This window comes from Cydia pomonella, chromosome 13 (assembly GCF_033807575.1).
Source record: "Cydia pomonella isolate Wapato2018A chromosome 13, ilCydPomo1, whole genome shotgun sequence".
Classification (NCBI taxonomy): Eukaryota; Metazoa; Arthropoda; class Insecta; order Lepidoptera; family Tortricidae; genus Cydia; species Cydia pomonella.
Genome location: NC_084715.1, coordinates 19,718,537 through 19,737,314, shown reverse-complemented (window position 1 = coordinate 19,737,314; position 18,778 = coordinate 19,718,537). Strand labels below are relative to the sequence as shown.

Below are 18,778 nucleotides of genomic sequence, written 5' to 3'. Positions count from 1 at the left end.
TATATCAATTTGTTTTATACGAAAGCTATATAGGTATAATAATTAGAAACTTTATGGAAGAAAATTCTTATAAGTATAACTTGGCACTAATCACCACTTAAATATAATATCACTAATTTATTATTTTGTTGGAAGTTTAAAAATTGTTATGATTAAAGGTTTATGTTATTTCATAGTTTATAAAAGCAGTGCGAAGATATTTTCGAAAAATTACGTACCTATTTGTGATAGAACTGGTAAAGTCAAAAAAGCTTTTCTAAAATTATAGTTGAGCTTATAATTATTATATAGGTACTGCGTAAATATTATTGCATTACAATAGTATTGTGACTTAAAGTTAAAGTCACCTCTTTTTTTTTGTTCAATAGGTACTTTAATAGCCTATTATACACCGTGGGCTGGCAAAATACGACTTATTTTAACCACGCATTACTGAGGTCATAAGGAGCAAAAATTGTTATATGAATTCTGATGAAATTCAGCATTAAGACATTTTGCCGTTTTTGCACACGTCACGACTACATCTTGCCGAAAAAAAAAAACATTACACCGAATAAGTAGTTTTTTCTTACAGATAAAAATTGCGAGTTTCCTTCAAAACATTAATCACAGTGGCAGCGTCGCAGCCAAAAAGCCGTTTTTCACTATGTTATTACAGAAACAAATGTTTACAAGAATTGACACTATCCATAAAACAAGTCCGATTTCTGAAAACTTTGTATGACAGTATAGTCCCTAAATGTGGTCAAGAATACACCTTTAAAATCTGTCGGGGGATCACTTTGTTTGACATAATTATTGAAAGTCATGATGTAATGATAGTCAGATTATCATTATACTATCCGCAAAACTATCTGGCCGGTCAGGTCATAATGCCATCTCTTTCACTCTTGGTTGGTCTTAACAAGGGTAAAGGAGATAGCATTATCTCAGTGGCCAGTTAGTTTTGCGGCAAGTATAGTCATAACTCTGAAACCGTTAACTTTTCAGAATTTCCTTAGGTTATCCTATAGATAGGTTAGGTTAGGTTTGATTTATGGCAATCCTGAAAAGTTACGCGTTTCTGAGAAAAACCAAATTATGACTAACGAAAATGCGGGTAAACAATACATTATGACTTAAAACTTTATGGGAAAAAATAGAGACCCTCTGTTTTAATTTTAACAGCCCACGGTGTATATGATTAGTTTGTATATAATCTAAACATACTAGCTGTGAATATTACGGCAAGAAAAAAATATATAACAATTATATTTCTATCGCAAATATTTGCTACTTCATACCTATTAGCCTTCCTGATTCATCTTACTTTAATATTATGCAAAAGTAATTATTATTAATTTACCGAAACATTATGCTGTTTCCTATTCATATTTAGAGTTTAAAGTTAAAAAGCTTATTAACTCGTGGAAGATGCCTTTAAATATAAAATAGCTTGTGTCTGTAATACACGTTATCTAAAACATCACAGGAAGCTTTGAAATTTGTCCGTACCCTAAAACTGAACCGTTTACACGGCAAATATCCAGATTTCATGCGGCGACGCTATTGGTCCATACGCTTCTATAACAAAAACGAATTTACGCCGAAGCTACTTAATTATTCTATCATTAAAGCCTGCAACCTGACTTTTGCCGAACAGATTTAGCGGTATAACGTTTTATTTCAGTTTAAAAGTGTTAGGCTAGGTTCAGGCGGCAATGTCAAAATCGTTCACACGGCTAGACGGCTTTTCCGCATAGACGCCGTATGAACGATTTTGAAAGTTGCCATACAAATTTTGTTATCACTACGTTATTCGATAAAATCCCGTATACGGTATACGGGAAAAAATAACGCCGTGTGAACCTAGGAATATAAGGATAGTTCGTGTCATCCACGATGACGTGTAGATTTGTCAAATCTAACCTTTGATAACATAACATTGAGAGTCAAGGCGCGCGTCTTCGTGAATGACACGTTCTATAGCAATACATTGCGGCTTAGCCTATTCACATAGGTAGTACAGTCAGTATCAATAGTAGCGAACGGAACAACGCTCCAAAATTATCAGCCATATTTAAAGTTCGCGTTCAAAAGTATCTCACAGAATAAATTGTCAATAATTGTTTTACATACATACAGTGTTTTTAGTCACCTGCAATAATTTACGGAGTGAATATATATCGGGTCATATTGAGCAACTTTTACTATGGGACCAACCCCGAAATCGTGAAAAAAAAAATTGACCTTTCCATACAAAATTTCAACATCAGACCAGCTACATAAGACAAATAAAACAGCTAATATTATTATCGCGATTTCTGATTTGGTCCCATCCCATAGTAAAAGTTACTCAGTATGACCTATGTAGAGTCAGACCAAGACAAGTCTGCAAAGATTTTGACAGCACACGCAGTGCCAGTGTTATTTTACATGTGTTACATACACTGCATGTGTCATCCAAACCGTTACAGACTTGTCTCGACCTAACACTATTCATTTATATATTCATTAAAAACACCCTGTATAAAGACATGCCTCTTTTATTAATTTATTAGAGAATGACGCGTAGTGTAATTCGCTTACTAGATGCCGACTGTACACCCTTCTTCCGCAGGCTACTTTCACAGTTTCGCAGCGGCAGACGCAATTAATAGAAACTCCATTGTTGGAATGTCTTTATAAGCGCGCCGCCGATCTGCTTTTCAAAACTGGACCTTAATCCTAACGGGCTACGGGCTATTCCCAGAGGAAGTACAGCCTCGGCAGAGGAGTGTGCTAGGGCGCGGGCTCACCGGGGCGGCGCCACTCGCGGCACAGCACGGCGCACGTGCCGGCCGCCAGCACCAGCAGCGTGCCCATCACCACGCACACGGCCGCCAGCCACGTGCGCGTGTCGAAGTGCTCCGCGCCGCTGAAGAAGTGCTTGTACAGCTCTGGGGACGGAATATTGTTGTGTTAAAACGATACTAAGTCGATTATATATACATATAAAAATGGAGACGGAACTCGAGATGTGCTAAAAACAAACGTATACTAAGGATTAATACGGAGGGCATTTGCACTAGTAACAAATTACCTAATAAGAAATTAATTAAGAAGTGCAACACTCTTACCGCAGATGTCGCAAGTAGCGCCTCCCTAAGGCACATATCGTGGAAATATTCGCTGTTCTCGGGTAAAGACTCGGTAGCTCAGTGATCCAGTGTCGTGAGTTCGAGTCTGACGAGTCTCGCCCGGTACAGTGAAGTTTTCCACTTTTAATTTATTTCTAAGCTTAATTCAGTTCCATTTTCCAATACCATTGATTCAAATTGTACAGGTAATTTTTCTTATTTACAGGTGGGCATTGGCGTTAGCGTTAAACGTGCGCGCTCCGAGCGTTCATTTCGTGACCCTCGGGTAGACCGAAATGAAGCCTTATGTAAATGCAATAAGATTTATGATCGGGCAGGTAACGATAGTACTGACCTGCCTCCGGGTCAGAGTACAGTGTGGTAGCGAGCACCTCGACGGGGGGCCCGGAGCCCAGCTGGTTGTTGGCCCACACGCGGAAACAGTAGGACGCGTTCGTATCCAGGTGGTATACGTCGATTTGACGCTGAAATTGTAAGTAGTTTATAAGAAAATGTATTATTTGTGTAAAACAATTATACCTTGCTGTTAACAGCTGTTGTGTGATAGCAAAACTCATTAAGCGTACTAGATGAGTAAAATCTAAGAGAATTTCGTGTTTCGAATTTGGCAATTACACTAAATGGCGCTGTACAGCTCAGTACGTTATGCGGTGACTCTAGTTGTCCAAAACTAACATTTGACAATTCAATAACTACCAAACATATGGCATAGTACATCGCAGCCATCTGTTTCGGCTGAGAAACTAGGGGCATGTTTATATCTACTTTACCTCACTATTAAAATGACACTTTGGTGATAAGGTTTAGGCAATAATTAATTAATTGCAACTATCTAAAGAGTTGGACTACTTGTACTTGCAACGAATATGCTCCTGTATTTCAGACTAACCAAAGAAACCAATGCGGTACTTGTAAAGCGCTGTTATAAAATAAATATTTGCTCATAAGATAAGACATTTAATTGTATACAACAACTTGCAGCCAACTGGTAGTTCGATGCCATGCTTCACGAGTGTAGCCGCTGTCAAAGTCGCGTCGGATGTTCACCACTGAGGTCGTACACAAACTAAGTTGGCTTGTAGGCCGCCACGGCTCCAGGTTGCCGTTGACCGGCGTCGCAGAGCGGTACTGCGCCGTGAATGATGGGGTGCCCACCGTCGCCTGCTACGTTCCATAACATCAGGGCCAACCATCCTCGCCCTGATGTTATGGAACGTAGCAGGCGACGGTGGGCACCCCATCATTCACGGCGCAGTACGTGCGTTGTAACATTGACTGGACGCTTGTCAGATCATACACCAACCGAGTTGGGACTGATGTGGTTGGGGCTGATAGGTCGCCACGGTTCCAGGGTGCCATTGACCGGCGTCGCAGAGAAGTACTGCACCGTGAAGTCTATGATGGGGTGCCCATCACCGTCGCCCGCTACATTCCAGGGGCGAGAATAATGGACTGTCGCGTTGACCGGACACTAACCGAGTTGGGACTGATGTGGTTGGGGCTGATAGGTCGCCACGACTCCAGGCTGCCGTTGATCGGTGTCGCGGAGCGATACTGCGCGGTAAAGTCGATGATAGGGTGCCCACCGTCACCCGCTACGTTCCATAGGATGAGAGCCAGGATGGTGGACGCGTGAACTGTCACGTTGACCAGTGGGGGAGGCTCCGCTGAGGAAGAAATAAGAAAATATCGTTTTGTAAACTATTTAAAACTATAAACCGTAACTATCGCAAAGTACTAAGTATTCAAGACGAGTAAATAAATGAAACACAAAGAAAGAGATAGAGAAAGAAATGCAACCTAAATAAAGTGCTTAACGAACGACGCGCGCTCAAACTCTCTTGCCTAAGGCCGCCAATGTTGTATGAATATCCATTGCCGGCGCATCTAGACAATATTCCCACAAAGCGATATTTCGCAGTCGAATATTGCTAACGAAATTAATTGAGAGAAGAATGCCACTGCCAAATGTATTATCAACCCATTTATAAAATTGCGTAGTGTTTGATAATGAAGGTATTTTAATAGTATGATACAGCGCGAAAAGAGTGATTAACATTATTATAACAACCATCCAGGGTTTACGTTGCAAGAAAATGACGGCAGTAATCGTCGGTAATCGACAAGTAATAAACAACTTCTTGCAGGCGAGTTAATTATTGCAGCGCTCGTCGGAAGTCGGAAAATCGTGCCTGTCAACTACAAAATAGTCAATGAAAATGAAGAAGGAATTATACAGATCAGACATAGAACTACTTTTTGACTTAGGAATTTTATTATCTTTTCATGTAAACCCAATTTACTTTAAGATCCTATACAATTTTATGGTAGTAATAAAAAATATGGATTTTGCGGCCTTGGTTAGTTTAGCTTTATTAGTAAATGGACTCGAATAAAAAATAACAAACATAGGTAGAGTCAGACCAAGATGAGTTGGCAGCGATTTTGACAGCCCAGAGAGTGCAAGTGTTATTTTAAACGATATAATTAAATAGAAGTTTGACGTTTAAAATAACACTTGCACAGTTTGTGCCATCAAAATCGCCGACGATATAGCTTGGTTTGGTTTTACAATAGTACATTTCAACGCAAGCGTGAAAACTATTTATGGCCGGTGGTATTTTTAGGGTTCCGTAGCCAAATGGCAAAAACCGGAACCCTTATGCATTCGTCATGTCTGTCTGTCTGTCCGTCCGTATGTCACAACCACTTTTTTCCGAAACTATAAGAACTATACCGTTGAAACTTATTAAGTAAGTAGATGTATTCTGTGAACCGCATTAAGATTTTCACACAAAATTAGAAAAAAAAACAATACATTTTGGGGGTTCCCCATACTTAGAACTGAAAGTGATTTTTTTATCAAACCCATACGTGTGGGTATCTATGGATAGGTCGTCAAAAATGAAAATGAAATTGAGGTTTCTAATATCATTTTTTTTTTAACTGAATAGTTTGCGCGAGAGACACTTCCAAAGTGGTAAAAATGTGTCCCCCCTGTAATTTCTAAAATAAGAGAATGATAAAACTAAAAGAAATATATGATGTACATTACCATGCAAACTTCCACCGAAAATTGGTTTGAACGAGATCTAGTAAGTAGTTTTTTTTAATACGTCATAAATGGTACGAAACCCTTCATGGACGAGTCCGCCTCGCACTTGGCCGCTTTTTTATATATGTAGATTCTTGTTTGCTCGGAATAGGTAAATCAGATTTAATGACATTCAAAACCCACAACTATGACGAGTTAATAGCTACGAAAATAAAATAAACAAATAGAAAAAGGTAAACAAAGGTACGGCCCGGCAAATATGAACAGCCTATTTACACAGAGTCTTGTGTCACACATTAAAGTGAAACCAGCTTTACTCTCTCAACAATAAAGTTGAAGTTTCAAAAATGCTAAAATGAAAACATGACACAGAGTCGATTATGTAGTCGGCGAATGAAATTTTATTGATTATGCGTTTGGTTCCGATTATCCGATAGCTACGTTAATGTCGTTAGCATGTGGGGGTTAACTACTAACAACAACTTGACTATCGGTCTTATGTAATCGGAATAAGGTTCAGATTGTCATTTAAAAATGTAGATGATCGTACATAATGTTATAGGGACATTTACATATCATTATCCGGTTTTTATGTTGCTTTCGGAGGCAAGTCGTAAATAGTGATTTGACAATCTGCAAAAATATACCAGTAACAGCGTGTGTGTGTGCGATTTTTATTATAACTTATGTGCGTGGGTGTATACCCATTTGTCCCCGCCCTACGTGACCACCGCCATAGAAGAGGCGGGCACAGATAGGAATGATTTGTAAATAGCGCCTATTCTTATCTGTGCCCGGCGGGGACAGATGGAAATACACCTGTGTGTGTAACAAACGTCAATTGACAAATATTTTAAAATACAATACATGTCAAAATACAAATAACTCAAAATTTTAAATAAGTCTTTTCTAACCTTTAAATGCACAATACTGCAGTCAAAGAATACTAAAGGCGTTCTAGTGCGGCGCCACAGTCATAGTGGTCTGAGAGGGTTAAAGTAGATGGAACCATTTCATTGCCAACCAAGTCGTCACTTGTAATTTTTGTAGGCATTATCCTTTCTACCAATACAATTTGAGCGCGGGACCATCGGCTTCATAGGCAGGGTCACTACCCACTAGGATAAACTGGTCGCCTCACCTCAATAAAAAAACAATACAGAAAGAACACAGGAACTCAAGTAGAGGTAAACAACAGACGGTCTTTTCGCTGAAAAACTATCTCTTCCAGTCAACCTTTGGGTAGCGGAAATAAATAGTTCGCCTTTGTACTTAGCTTTTCCTAATTGTACGTTCCTTTTATGTGTTTTTGTACAATAAATAGTTTACTACTGCTGCTACTAAATAAATATACCACTATACATATATGTACCACTGTCTGAGATATGGCAAAACCAGCAAATGTTCCACTTTGTTCTCCATATGTGGTTGTATTTCAAGGGGAAGCTTGCTCAAGACGCGTGCCGCCGCTGGCAAGTTGATGAAATAGGTATTCGCTTTATACGCAGCTTAATAACTATATACCTTATCTACGACCTCATGATAAAATAACAACCATATTTATTCTGCATTAAGGTTCAATATTAGGACAGAGGCCAGATCTGGCTTTGGTCAGGTGCCTAAACATCAGATATCCGGTGGCCAAGAGCCAAGTGACGATGACGCTAGGATCGCGAAGGTGCCAAGAGTATTTATTGAAAATTGAGCCTTTATGTTGTGTTGTGTTGACTTGAGATTTAAATGCTGCGATTGTGAATTAAGTTATGTTTCAAAACGGTTTTGCTGACTATACATATTTTTAGACATAAACACCTATCCGTCCACCCGACCGTCCCGAAGATAAAGAACACTATTCAATCATTGATACTGCAAGGGTCTTATTGATAAAAATTATGTTTTCGTAAAATAAGCATCACTATTAGTAGCGGATGAGACTAATAGGCTACAAAAGGATCCACCGTACCCGAATAGCTTTATAAAAAATATATAAACATACAATGTATGTAAAACTATTAAGAGGACGGCAATTGGCTTTCATCCGCTATTAATAATGCAGACTGTATAACTATGACGGGTTAGAAGACGTTCAAATTGTATACTTAATTTCAAGTAATATTTTTACATTATTCCTATCACAGACCTGTCTTAGACCGTTCAAAAAGAACATACAGTTACAACGAACTTTTCACTCCTAAAAGCAACCTTTCACATATCGACAACAATATTTTCATTCATCAAAATCCTCAGAATTTACATTATACACCGTGGGCCAATTAAACCCGACAGATTTTAACCACGCATTCCTGAGGTCATAAGGAGCAAAAAATGTTATATGAGTTTTGGCCAAATTCGCCAAAAAAAAATTTTTTTTTTGCCGAAAAAGTAATTTCCTTTTGCGTTTTCTGCACGCGACACGTTATTTATTTTTACACCTTGGTAAAAAAAAACATTACAACGAATAAGTAAAGTTTTTTTTTTATTTACAGACGAAAATTGCGAGTTTACTTTAAAACTTTAATATCTGTCAGTAGGCATGTCCAAACCAAGTCACATAGTGGCAGGGTCACAGCTAAAAAGGCGTTTTTGACTAAGTTACAAAAGAAACAAATTTTCACAGAAATTGTCATTATCTCTAAAACAAGACCGATTTCAGAAAACATTGTATGACATTTTAGTCTCTAAATGCGGTCAAGAATACACCTTTGAAATCTGTCGGGTTTAATTGGCCCACGGTGTATACATAACACGTGGGGCACGAATACTAAAGTTATGTTTTTTTCCTAGCCTGTTTTAGTGTCCCACTGCTGGGTAAGGCCTCTCCCCTTGATTTCCACGACTCGCGATTAATTGTGAAGTTTATTTATTAAATATTATAAATACGAATGTCTGCCTGTCTGTTACCTCTTCACGCTTAATACAAAAAAAAATACGCTAAAACGATTTGGATGAAATTTAGTAAGGAGACAGTTTGAGGGCCGAGAAAGGACATAAAACATTTTGTATCAATCATTCCACGCAGGCGGAGTCGCGGGAAGACGCTAGTATTTGTGTATTTGCTAATTAAAAATACTTTATTACTTTAAAGAGGTACGGTATCATATCTAGATATGATACCGTACCTCTTTAAAGTAATAAAGTATTTACCCTCTACTTATAAACTTTGTTAATAAACATCTCTTTAGTATTCGTGTCCCGAGTTAGCACACGTATAATTATATACTATACTCGTGTAAACTTCTGGTTAAGGCAAACAGTTACATATTTGTCAAAGGAGTTGGGTTAGTGGAATGGATTAGAGTTTCGTGCCTTTTACTCCGTTTAGCGGCATTTAGGTCAGCCTTAATGCGTTTAAGTAGATTACTTTGACTGTTAAGGTTTATGGAGACGGGACGACGGTAAATTTATTCCCTTTAGTGCACGGTTTGCATGTTGGCAAAAACAGCACGCTATTTTCAATTAGAGACCACTCTGGCTCGGCTGGAAAACGTCAAGTAAAAAAGTTTTAGTTATGCCAGTCGATTGGTTCAAGTTACGTCTAACTAAAAATAAATACAAGCTGGATGCTCGAAAGTTATGTACGAAATAATAATTGATATATACCTGCAGTGGCAGCATGGTTCCATTTTTATCACTTGTCACTATGCCCGTCACTTTTGCCCCTACATACTTGTTAGAACGTGACAGGCATGGTGACAAACGATAAAGAGCCGACCATCTTAGCCCTACTGTAAGCGCAGTTTTATTTATTTTCTTTTATACTTAGCTTTCTAAAATCCCCTATAATAAGCCGAAAATTTCCCGGAATGAGCCGGTATGTATTTTGGAATAATCCATTTAGTCGTTTTCAATCTAGAGCAGTTTAAAGTCAAGTCTGCATTGTGACATTTTTGAAAGTTTTCTATTATTATTTGTTAGACCAAGTAGTGAATATGTTAAGTATGTTATATATTTGTAATCTAATTACAAAGCCCTTTCATTTGATACCCCACATGGTAGTATGTTTACAAGAAAATAAATTCTTCGTACCGCTGAATTTATGACGTCACAGTAACCACCCCCACAAATTTCGTGCTTGTCATCTGATATATTAGTATTCAGGACATCATACTGAATGCAATGATACCATATCGTCAGGTGACAAGCAAAACTCACTATTTACCACCACAAGTTCATAGCCACAATGAACCATATTACTACTAAAATAAGATTGATTTTTGTTTGATTATTTTAAGTAATTATTGACTTTTGCTTTTCACTCTCCGCTTCCATATTTTGATGTCGGAGAACGAGTATTTTGCGCCATGAATTGCTGTCGACTCATGGCGCAAAATACTCGTTCTCTGTGCCGGTTCTATACGTAGCAATAATAGTTCAATGTTCCCTCCCGATCTTTTCCTTATCTTCATTATTTTCTTTTCCTTATTTCCTTACCTTCATTTTTTATCGAGTAAAATCGTTTAACAAAGAGGAAAATCACGGGTCATTAAAATGCATGGCAATTTGTCAGCTCAGCGACTTTAAAAGTAACGAACTGTCAGACGTCGCATAATAAACTTTGTAACAGATGGTGGAACAAAATGTGAATTTTTGAATGCAATTTCCTCGCGAAAGTAGTCCCGAGACATAACGCTGTTTACACAGCAATAGAAACTTTTCAACGCTGAAAATTTTACGAAATAACTGCAGTAGGAATTTTGGCGAGCACGTAAATACGAGGTCTGTTATAGCCATTGTTGATAAACGTGATCTTAAAATCCAAGCCACAGCAGTTTGTCCATAAAAGTTTCGTATTTTATCAGAAATATAACCGTGAGAAGGTATCATCATTTAATATCCTCACGAAGCTATTTAGGTCACGAAGAAACTACAAATTTTTGTCACAAATTTGTTCTTGGTCGTGCTGTTGCTGCTCATTTATAAAGTACTTATAGTATGGTTGGCTGCTAAAAGTAATGCTGTAAGTGATAGAAAGGTTTGTGTTAAATTGTGTCCGTTGTAATTTGTTCCAGGTATCACACAAATTAACGTTATCTTTCTATCGGACTTTTTATGATCTTCCCTCATGTCAGCCGTGTGAAGCTCGATACTGGTTTTTGGCAGAATTGTGCTTAACTGCGCGGTAGCCATAGACAAAAGAGTGAGGTGAAGTGAATGTATCTACAATATAAGAAATCGAAAAAATAATCCATCCCCAAACAGAAAGCCAACTTTGACGTTAAAAAATCCTTCGTCCCTACTTACAAGTTACAAGTGATCCGCTAGCTATATTCTGTCTTTCCGTCTAATTCTCAAAAAACGTCTGAATTTCATTTAAAAAATTGACTTAAACCAACACGATTTTCGTTCATAGTTTTAAAACGAATACGGGACTTAAATTTAAGTTTACGCGATTAAGTCCCGTATTCGTTATAAAAAACTAAAAAATTGACGTTTTCCATATATTGTGAATGTATCATTAAATGTTTTACGCTCAGAATTTGACTTTATATAAATTGACTCTTTACAAGGCCAAAGCGCTGTCGATTCGCCGCGGTATAAAGTTATTAATGTATCAATTTATCGACGTTCGGGCTCTCGTAAACCATGTCTCGGCGGGCGATACATCACCGGTGGCAGCTACCGTGTCTGTGCAACTGCCAATGTAAAATGTATGCGTGTCCCTCGAGTCACGCAGTGTAAACTAGGTAAGTTTTAATTAGTGGTGTTGAGACGAAGTTCCTGGTGTTAATACGACAGGTGTAAAGTTACGATTTATGAAAAATCCGAACTTAATTGAAATGATATGGCTTCATAATGATTTCAGCTCTAGCTGAATGTAGGTGTGCAAATTAGTGTCTGATCGAATTTTCGGTTTCGGCATTAAAATCATGTTTCGGTCGAAGGTTTGGTTTCGGCCATAATAGCACTGAACCTGTAGTCGCGCCGACTTTTTTTTTTCAATATTATAGGACATTAATGATAAGTGTATTCTATATAGTCTTTTACGCATATAAGTTTGTAAGTTAGAATAGGTAAGATCCAACACGCATTTGGCCATTTTTTATACGATTAAGGGCCATTTCCCACTAAACCTGGGTTACCCGGTTAAAGCTGAAGTTACCGTTAACCGGTTTAACCGGTTAACCCCGGGTTAGTGGGATGGTGCAAGTCGCCACCGAAATTTGTTCAACAATTTTAACAAGTATAGGTCGATTCAAAAGAACGAATGAGTGAATGAAAATATCCATGTGTGTATTCACATTAACCAACGATGGCTCTGATTGTATACCGATACAGGCGTCACTCATACAATTAAAGTTTCGTTCATTCCATTCGTGCCAGCTTTCGTGAATCGACCTGTATAATGGCTCCTCTACACGATGAGCCATCATACTGGGCCACTAAGATAGGCCAGCGTGTAGAGAAGGTAGTTTTGTCGGATGGCTTATGGCGCGGCGGGATGGCAATGGGATGGCTAAGGTGTGGGTGTTTCGTCCGCACATCAAGGGTAGTGGGCCAGCGATGGTGCGTACGCATATACACGTTTCCCATTCCATAGATGCGTGCTCTCAAAAATCGCATGGCCATCTCGCTGGTCCAGCGCTGGGCCATCATGTAGAGGAGCCATAACCATCGTATGGCTATCTCGGTGGTCCAGTGCTGGGACATCGTATAGAGGAGCCATAAAAGTTCACCCCAGTTCAATGTAGAGTATGTAGAGTCCACGTAATCTACGATGTATTTAATAATATAGTTATAGGTTATATACCTAAGCTAGAAGACCGCAGGTACTCATAATATTTCTTAGTTACAAACTTCAGCTATTTTAAAGTCAAAATTGAATTCGTGCCGCCGTAATAGGCACGGAGTCGGGAACTTTTACGACCCGCCACTTTGGAGAACTGTACCCCTAGTGTAAATTTGATCGACATCATAACGTGAAGAACGCGTTTGCGTTAAATCTCATTTTGTATAGGATTTTGAGTTTCCAAAACGTCCCGCTTGGCGCGCTCTTTCTAAATCCAATACAAAATGAGACTAAACTCAAACGCGTACGTCACGTTTCGAAATCGAATTGATTTACACTAGGGGTACTGTACCCCTAGTGTAAATTTAGTCGATAGCGAAACGTGACGTACGCGTTTGCGTTAAGTCTCATTATGGGTTTTTGAACAGCGCGCCAGGCGGGACGTTTTGGAAAGTCAAAAATCTCATACAAAATGACACTTAACGCAAACGCGTACGTCACGTTTCGCTGTCGAAAATATTTACACTAGGGGTACGGATTAAAAAATGTTAACGTGGTTTAAGTGTTAGCGGCGAGTTTTAATGATCTTTCAGTGTGATTTGTAAAACTAGAAGTTGTACGATTATACGTAGGTATTCCACGCCAATAAGATCAAAAAAAAAAAACTGTCTACGCCAAATATGGCGATTGCTTTTCTTTATGATGTAGGAGGTAGGCTCCGGCAGAGATCTCGATCTCGGTCTCGATATTCTCGGCCGAAAATCGAGACGAGATCTCGGTCTCGGCTCTCGGCAAATTGGGCCAAGATTCTCGGTCGCGACCGAGACTAGACATAGACAATGATTTATGATTGGTGAATTTCAAATTTTCCCGAGCGTGTTTATGTGTTATAGTGTAGAACTGTATAATTGCTATTATTGGCCCCCCTTTTTGTGCTTATAACTAATTTCTGCGAAATCGTTCAATTTAGTGCAAAATTTGTGTTTATTTTTTATATTTTTGAATTCTCGGTCTCAGTCGAGAATTCAATTGAATCTCACGAGCAGTCGAATCGCCCTTAGACGCCCGCAACACCAGAGGGGCTGTAAATGCGTTGCCGGCCATTAAGATGGGAGTACGCTCTTTTCATGAAGGTTTAAAGCTTTTATCGGTCCGGAAATACCCCAGCCGACAGTTTATTCCACGGTTTAGCTTACGAGGCAGTAATATTTCTAGTAAGATTGGTAAGATGCCTGGTAACATAGGGTAAGTTACTGGTAAGATTGGTAATTTACTTTCTGAAGAAAGCCATGCATTTCTTTTCATTATAAATAATGTCAATACTATCTATTTTCAATATTAACACAAAAAAAACTTGACTTTCTATTACCATCCTGAATCTTACCGAATATTTCCAATTCTTGGTAATATTATCAGTATCGTTACTGGGAAAATACTCGGTTTGGAAATATTACCGGTAACTACCCATCACTAATCGCAACCTTCCTTTCAACACTTGCAGTGGTACTAGTTTTCCGAAATAGTTTGTTTGATGGATCATACAACGCCGAATGAAGGTTATAATCTTATAATAACTTCGTAACGTCCTTGAATTTTAAATTAGTAGTCGAAAACGACAATCATTATCTTCTTAGCTAAAATGGAGGAATCTTAAACTTAGATGAGCCCGTATTTCTGAAACGAGCGGTCGGATTAAGAAAGACAAATTTGACGACCACAATTGCGCCGGGGGAAGATTTAGCTTTATACCCAAATTTCATTAAAACATAATTCAACTTGGGAAACCTAGTTTACAATAGGGCTTTAACAGCGTGGTAAAGGAGACGAATAAAATATGTATATCTAATTAGTGGTATCATAGAACTTTAATTGAGTTTTAAATTAAATAATTCAATATCAAATTTCGTACCCAACCAAATAAAGGTTCTTACAGTTATAGGTAGTTGGGGAAAATTCCTTTAGGTGGATATGTACACATTTGTGTAGAACGAATGACGTTTGAACCGAAGCAAAATGTTATCGAATAAAGGGCGCAAAAAGGTTGAATATAATAGTAGCGTGTCGATGTTTTATGCTAAATATGCATCAAAAACGTATACGAGGAAAACACATAACACAACATGTCATTAATATAATAACAATAAACAGAGCCGTTCACCAGTCTAAATTGACCCAGGTGATTCTAGACTGAGAATCAGAGCGGGGACCAAGAGTGAAGCGGGGTATATGGTGGTGCGGTAATAGCAGTTATTATGTGACCTTGCCAGCGTAACTGTAGTTTACTACTGTAACGATTTGGTGGATAATACGATTTGGAAATGGGTTTTTGATTAATACGCTGAAGTAGGTATACTGAATAGAAATAAAGCTGATTTCCAAATATGTAATATGTAACAAAACGAACAAAATTAAATTGACAAACAGTAAAGCCCCATTTAGACGGATCAAGAACTTGCATGCGATTTTCGTTAAACTGCGATTTTATCGAATATTAGTAGTCATATTGATATTTTTAACTCGAGATTTGCAATCTTCCGGAAACAGGTTATGGAAGTTCTTTGCCATCGATCACCATTACGTTCAGTTTCTATTAATCTTACGTGTTTCTATCTCACTTTGTTCTTTGCTTTATTTTCTTTATGCGAATTGTTTTGTGTCATAAAATTGTGTAAGTTATAGTTTTTTCTCTTTAATATGTAAAAAATGTCATATGTTATGTTTGCCTCATAAAAAAAATATTGCATTCAATTTTTTAAAAGGGGCTTAAAAGACTCAACGGTCTCACGGTGGCAAGCTATTGTGTGTTTCTTAAAGACTGTTCGAAATGGCATATGCTGCAAGCAAATAATTATGTCCAGCGGATAGGCAAACTAAATAGAAGCCAATGTGGAATCTATGAAAGACCGCCAGACCTAACTTGCGATCCAATATTAGATGAGCTATTTAAATATTCGTCTGCCTGTAATAACTCAACCGGGGTCATTAATTGTCTCCGAGCATGTGACCTGAGATCCGAACTTGCTTTGGAGACAGCTAGCCAATTTAAAGTCTGGGCTACTATTTATATTTTCTTTCAGTGAGCCCAATATGAGATCATACACAAGGTTCATATTAATTCTCACGGTGACGGTAAGAAGTGTTTCGGACATCATACTTGTTACTGCATGGAATGTTGGTAAATAAGTTAACCTATGTTTTTATACTGTTGATACTAAAATGGCAGTTCGATTGGTTAATTTACTGCTCAACCAATCATCCTGTTTTGTACCAATTTATAAATAAAACGACTTATCGGACGGACAAAGTGGGATAATCAAACTTAATTGTTTCATCTTGGTTATAGAAAAAAAAGTTTAGATCAGGACTCACGAGTCATTTAAAGCTAAGGTCTTAAATCATCTAGTTTTATTTATTTATACTTTATTGCACATAAAAAATTAAGTACAAATGGTGGACTTAATGTCTTAAGGCATTCTCTACCAGTCAACCACTGGGTCAAAAAGAGACGTTCTAGTGCTCGATTCGAGTTCGAATTTAGGAGTTACGAGGGAAAAACACGAGCGTGTTTACTCGCTTCAAACCTAAATCTTAATTTGACAGCTTTCCCTGGTCTTGAAGATATCCTTGTCCGTTGTGATCCAAGGAATACGTGAAAGTAGATTCTACCTAACTACTTTGAAATTCACGTCTCGTCGTATTCATGTCTGTATAATGAGGCTATTATGTACCAGACCCGTACCCGGGCTCGGGTTGTGATAGAGTGGTGAACACCGGATCATCAATTTGTGTTTGAGATGATTTGAAATTTATTATCAAGCTATTGTAGTGTGAAGGAGTTTAACACTTTATTAGGTGTTAACTCAGTTTTTTACTAAGTAGATGCGCTGCAGTATATTATTTTAAACAATATGTTATATGTAAGTCATCATAGGTACTACAACAACAAAAAAATGCGGTTATCAAGAAAATGCATGTCGGCGGCCGATCGTATTGTTTCTGTGTAATGCTTTAACGGTAGTCATATTAAACCATTAGATAGGGATGCCGGGAGGCCCAAACTGTCCAGAAATAGGAGCCCCATCGAGTCAAAAAACGAGACAATGATTTTCACGAATCACGATATGCTTAGGAATTTCATGATCTGCCTGATTTAACTATCGGCCACCGACATACACAAAAGTACAATTGTCAATTTGAATCTTGGACTGTAGATGAAGATGTTGAAGTATTTTATTGGCGTTCTAAATAAATGGATGACATATATACTGACTTTACTGTATCACATGATTATGATTCGGCTTTACGCAATAGGTACCTACATGCGAAACTCTTTCAAGTAAAATGATGTCTTTGAACATCAAATGAAACCCCGGTGGAACCTTATTTTCGTTTTTTGCATGTCTGTGAATTCTAAGGCAGCCTCCGGCATATTTACTTATCCGTCATATCAACCGAATAAATATAAATCTGCATATGTTTGCGCAGGCCGATTTTCTCTTTTTTTATGGAGGACAGGCAGGCATTGACCACGATCTCACCTGATGGTAAGTGATGATGCGCTCTACGCTGGAGCACGCTTACCTATGAGATACCTATTTACTCTAGTCTTGAAGAGACCCAGATTGTACTCATGCGGTAACAGACTCGGGCAGGACATTCCACTCCTTGGCAGTTCGCATAAGGAATGTTAGAGCAAAACGCTTCATGCGTATTTGTGGATTAAATACCTACCATGACGCGAAGCCGAAGTGCCGATTATCTGGTAGTCCGATGGTGGAATGGGGACGGAGGAATAAGGTTGTGCAGGTTCTCCCAACTATATGGAAGATTTTTGTTCAGTTACGCAATAGATCGTGAATAGACAGTCAAATTCATAAGCAAATCTTTCACTAATTTGGGAAATAATGTAGATTGTTGTGATTAAGGGTCTGTTTCACAAAGTCTGAGTAAAGTATTTGCGAGCATCAGCTCATCATCAGACCTTTTTTTTCTTTTTCTTTTTATAAATATTATAGGACATTGTTACACAAATTGACTAAGTCCGACAGTAAGCTCAATAAGGCTTGTGTTGAGGCTACTTAGATAACGATATATATAATATATAAATATTTATAAATACTTAAATACATAGAAAACACCCATGACTCAGGAACAAATATCCATGCTCATCACACGAATAAATGCCCTTACCAGGATTTGAACCCGGGACCATCGGCTTCGTAGGCAGGGTCACTACCCACTAGGCCAGACACGTCGTCAACACGCCTTTCCTGAACACGCTTTTCCTCACTTAAGACAAAGTTGCGTTTAGATCATTTTGAAAATCTTACCTGTTTAGTATTTAAATGATAAAGGAGGAATTCGAGCAATTGAATCGCCTGATGGTAAACAATTACCGTTGCCCAAGGACACCTGCAACACCAGAGGGGGTTGCAAGTGCGTTGCCGGAAAATGGGAGTACGCTCTTTTCTTAAAGGTCGGTCCGCAAATACCGCAGGCGACAGTTTGTTCCACAGTTTAGCTGTGCGAGGTAGTAACTCTCTGGAGAAACGCACAGTTCAGGACTGCCGACCGTCTAAGTGATGGATATGGAAATGTTGTCGCGTTGTTTCTGTTGTTCATGCTGCCATGAAGATGTGGCATCTAAATGGTGATGATGGAATTTTGTTTTCAGATCATTTTGAACATCTCGCCCGCTTAGCTAGCTGCTTCTACCACTAACCATAGAGTAACTTACTAGTAAACAATGTGCTGAAAATTCGCAAGAACAAGGGACGTAATAGTCTAAAACTAGTGCTGAGTCACTGATGTTTAGTAATGCGTCGCATTTATGTGCTGGTTCTCATTAAGCGAAATTATAAGTGTCATAAACAAAAA

The 18,778-nt window shown here is 38.3% G+C and overlaps 1 protein-coding gene across 1 annotated transcript in view; it reads right to left on the bottom strand.

Moving 5' to 3' along the window:
* Positions 1 to 18,778, bottom strand: part of LOC133524609 (cell adhesion molecule DSCAML1) — an 85,503-nt gene that overhangs the window by 2,517 nt on the left and 64,208 nt on the right. The window contains exons 4-6 of the mRNA XM_061860740.1: positions 4,596 to 4,786; positions 3,454 to 3,583; positions 2,778 to 2,918 (exon numbers count right to left, since the gene is read on the bottom strand). Coding sequence (XP_061716724.1) covers positions 2,778 to 2,918; positions 3,454 to 3,583; positions 4,596 to 4,786 — 462 coding nt within the window. The remainder of the gene's footprint in view (positions 1 to 2,777; positions 2,919 to 3,453; positions 3,584 to 4,595; positions 4,787 to 18,778) is intronic.